Raw genomic sequence first — 3,996 nt, 5'->3', positions numbered from 1 at the left:
GGAAATGAAAACTGAGAAAACTGTTATATCGGATCGAGAGCCAATCAGAGAACCAATATGACGTAATACAAACAGGAAGTCGATATTTAAAAAAAACCGGATAGCCTGCTCAGTCGGAATATGGACCAATCAGAGAGCGAGTTTTTGTTACGCGTGCCAAGCGGGAAGTTGGAAACGTATTCCAGTTTAGGCGGAAGTGCCACTATGTTGTTTTCGTTCGACGTTTAATTTGCGTTTCTTGCGGGTTTTTCGACAGGCTGACGATACTTTATTACAGTTGTGTTGTGATTGCGGGTAGGTTTAGTTTTCCTTGGTGTATCTGAATTCGAATCTAACGGACGTTTATCGTATGTTCTCAAATCATGTTGTATGCTGGTGTGTTGTTATTGCTTCCTAGGCTAATACAATAATAATAAAACTGTCTACTACAGTATAGGAAGCTTGCTTGGGTAACGTAATCATACAAATATATATAAATTACACAGACCAAGGAAATGGTGTATCGTGCGTTTGTTTAAAATAAGCATCATGTGTATGTATAGTATGTGTATCGTGTATGTGTGTAAAACATTGGTTGCCCAGCCAGTATGAGAGGGAGTTAAGTGACGTATATTTATAATTGAGCTCCATTGGAATCTGCTAACATTGTGTCTCCCTCTGGCAGCCCACTGATCAGAGTCCAGTGAAGGGTCTGTGTTACATGGGAGGCCTGTAGAAGAATGAGAGGGACCCACATGGAGGAGGTGTACACCCTGGAGAGGGAGGTGGGACGTGGCAGCTATGGGGTGGTCTTTGAGGGCCGTGTGGCTGAGGACGGGCCATGGGGTGTGCGTGGCCAGCGAGTGGCCATAAAGCGTCTTCCGTGCCACAGCCCCGAGTGCATCGAGCTGTACTTGCAGGAGCTGTGGGCCATGCGTGCCACAGCCAGGAGCCACCCCAACGTCATTGCCCTGTACTGCTGCTTCCGGCAGACCGGGCCCAACACCTTGCACCGTCTCAAGGCAGGCAGGCTGCCACTGGACCTGGTGGAGAGCGCTCTCAAAGGCAGTGTTGCACGGCCCTGTTTGGAGGCAAAGAGGAAAACCTCAACAGCCCGGTCCCGCCGGAGAAGGCCGTCTTCTCCGGAACCACTCCCCCGAACCTGCAGTGCCCTGTGGCTGGTGATGGAGTATTGCGATGGGGGGGACCTGAACCATTACTTGCTGTCTCGACCCCCAGACGCACAGCTGAATTACAGTGTGGTCCAGCAGCTGAGCAGTGCCGTGGAATTCCTCCATGGCCTCCGCATCACCCACAGAGACCTTAAACCTGACAACGTCTTGGTGCACAACACTCCTGCAGGGCCGGTGGTCAAGGTATCCATATCTGTGGACTCTGAGGGGCTGCAGGGGTCAGGCAGGTGGAAAAATGTCATTCAGCCCTTGGGATGTTGAAAAAGGCCAGCTCAACCTTGTTGTTTTGCTCACCTGCTATTTGAACCAGGATCCTTCAGACTGCAAAGTGACTGCCATAGAAATTATAAATCTGCCCACAAGTAATGCAGATTTAATCTGTATTAGTTTAGGTAGGTTGAAAGGTCCTAATTTAAGGAAGAACTATACCTTATGCATTTACAATGAAAATCCAGCTACTTATGTACATGGCGAGAATACGCACTGTAACCACTGTTGAACCCCTGTCACACATGTAAACTTAAACTGCCACAAATTTACAGTGGGTCCCTTCCCCCGTCCCTTCTCTGCTACAGGTGGCAGATTTTGGGCTCAGCAAGGTGAGCGACGGCCAGTCTGAAGGGGGCCTGGTCAGACAGCACTTCTCCTCCACTTGTGGCTCAGATTTCTACATGGCACCTGAGGTGTGGGCTGGACGTAGCTACACAGCCCAGGCAGACATCTTCTCCTTGGGAGTGCTCTTCTGGGCTGTGCTGGAGAGGATCACGTTCCTAGAAGATGGCACCACACAGGAGCAGCTGGGTGCGTGTCCACCCACAGGCCACAAGCGAATTGGATTCACAGAGTTCAAAGTTCATATTTTGGTTGGAGTTTGAATTTCTAACACTGTACAAAAGGAAAGGGCACAGTAACAGCTAAAAATTGCAGAGCTTTTCCTTTATCAGTGAAATACAGTAAGTAAGGCCCTTCCTGTACATATCAAGTGGTCTTTATCTGGTGTTTAATTGGATTACATTTGAGCACCTTGTCACCCTCAGTACTTTCCCCCTCATTTGAAATGGTTTAAGGCCAACCTGGGGGTACAACATGTCATCAAGTTATGCCAACAGCAGTGAAATCCCACTTTTATGGCAAAATTGCTGTGAAGTGCAGTGGTGCGAGAGAGGCTCTAATCTGGAGGATGACCCAGCGGAAATGGAAAAATAAATGGTACTTTGCTGCGTTTACATGTTTAAATTAACAAAATTTCTTCTCGCTGCCACAGGAGCATATGTGTGCCGGGGACGCTGGCTAGTCCCGTTAGGAGAGGCCCTGAGTGAGAACCCCGACCTGCAGCTGTCCATCCCTATGAAAGCTAGACGGACCCCTCCTCTGTTGCCCCCGCCATCTCAGCAGCTCTGTGCTCTGCTGCTGGACATGCTGGCCTCAGATCCCGATGCGCGCCCTGCAGCTCCACAGCTCAAAGACAGGGTGCTCCATGCCACCACCTCTCAGTGAGAGCCCATGCTTAGCAGAGGGGTTCTCAGACATAGCAACCCGTGGAGGTGTCACCATTATTCATTGTCTTATGTTTTTAAGCTATATATTTTTATATGTTTAATAAATCTTAAGGTATGTGTTTCATGCCAGTATCCTGAAATATGATAGTGGTTCCTATTTTCCCTCTTCTCCCTCCTGAACATTTGTTCTCCAGAGCGAATTATTGCAGTAGCTTCAATAATTACTGCAGGGTATTAGTGAGTAGTTTTGACATTAAAATTAATTTTGCTTTAAATAAATTGGAGTAATTAAATGAGTTAAATAATTCAGTCATATGAGAAGTCAGTGTTAGTCCAAGTGACTTAGTGATAATTTATATAAACTCTTAAGGTGATTGACCTAGGTGACAGCTGTGAGATTGGCACACAGTTTGCATTTACAATGACTGCTGCAGTCATTGTTGATTTACATCTACATGGGAAGAAAGATTGTGTAGATAATACAATGAATACACAATAGCCCAGGTTAAGTCAGTGGTCAATGGCATAAAGTAAGATTACAGGAGTGTAAGTGGGGGCTGTGATCTTCCAGCTCCCCTCTGAATAATACCCCGAGTGCCTTTGAGATGAATCACATTTGTGACATTTCCACCGCAGTGGACCTTTGCCCTTTTCCTCTACGCTCTGCTGAATTGCAAATTAAACCTTGCATATACCCAGAGCCCCTGGACCCTTTGCAGATACAATCTCTTAGACCTTTCTCCTGACAGCTAGGTCAGGCCATCAGTAACAGCTAGGACAGATGAATACTTGGAGTAACAAGTACAGGGAAAAGTGGATTTTAAATCAAATGCAAGCTGCGCAGAACCAATCAGCATGGAATATTAAGGCCCAAAGGTGCTGCTCCAGGTTTAAGGTTACAGACTTCTAAAACAAACTACAGCCTACGTAAAATGTATTGTGTGCATTTGTAAAATCTGAAATAAGGTAAACCACAAAAGTGGTCTTCCACATGTCAATTTTATGGAATTAGGGGTACTGCAGCTTTATTTCAGGTTCTGTTGTAAGACAGTTTCCCTGTGCCAAAAGAAGGCAGTGTCTGAAGACAACTGCTTTATCTGTCCATTCATAAGTCTTTGATTAATCTTCAAAATATTAAAATACAAATGAATAAAAATGCCTCCTTTCAAAAGGTTCATATTACATTTACTTATTTAGCAGATGCTTTTCTTCAAAGCAACTTCCAATGAACTCTGTAGTGTTAACAGCCCACACACCTTATTCACCAAGGTGACTTATACTGCTAGATACACTACTTACAATGGGTCACTCATCCATACATCAGT

General features: G+C 45.7%; 1 protein-coding gene across 1 annotated transcript; it reads left to right on the top strand.

Annotated features, from left to right (window-relative positions):
- The first annotated feature begins 166 nt into the window (after nucleotides 1–166).
- LOC108924053 (serine/threonine-protein kinase PDIK1L) lies at nucleotides 167–2,864 on the top strand. The gene is made up of 4 exons (XM_018735165.1): nucleotides 167–294; nucleotides 665–1,355; nucleotides 1,748–1,973; nucleotides 2,437–2,864. Exons 2-4 carry the CDS (start codon nucleotides 720–722, stop codon nucleotides 2,667–2,669), a joined length of 1,095 nt encoding a protein of 364 aa, XP_018590681.1. The 5' UTR covers nucleotides 167–294; nucleotides 665–719; the 3' UTR covers nucleotides 2,670–2,864.
- Nucleotides 2,865–3,996: the final 1,132 nt, after the last annotated feature.

This window comes from Scleropages formosus, chromosome 1 (genome assembly GCF_900964775.1).
Source record: "Scleropages formosus chromosome 1, fSclFor1.1, whole genome shotgun sequence".
NCBI lineage: Eukaryota > Metazoa > Chordata > Actinopteri > Osteoglossiformes > Osteoglossidae > Scleropages > Scleropages formosus.
Note: the sequence above shows the minus strand (reverse complement) of the source record. Positions and strands in the feature narration are given on the sequence as shown.

Coding starts and splice junctions, on each gene's coding strand:
- LOC108924053 (XM_018735165.1), top strand. CDS start 720: ATGAGAGGGACCCACATGGAGGAGGTGTACACCCTGGAGAGGGAGGTG. Junction 1,356..1,747: donor CTGCAGGGCCGGTGGTCAAG/GTATCCATATCT, acceptor TCTCTGCTACAG/GTGGCAGATTTTGGGCTCAG. Junction 1,974..2,436: donor CACCACACAGGAGCAGCTGG/GTGCGTGTCCAC, acceptor TCGCTGCCACAG/GAGCATATGTGTGCCGGGGA.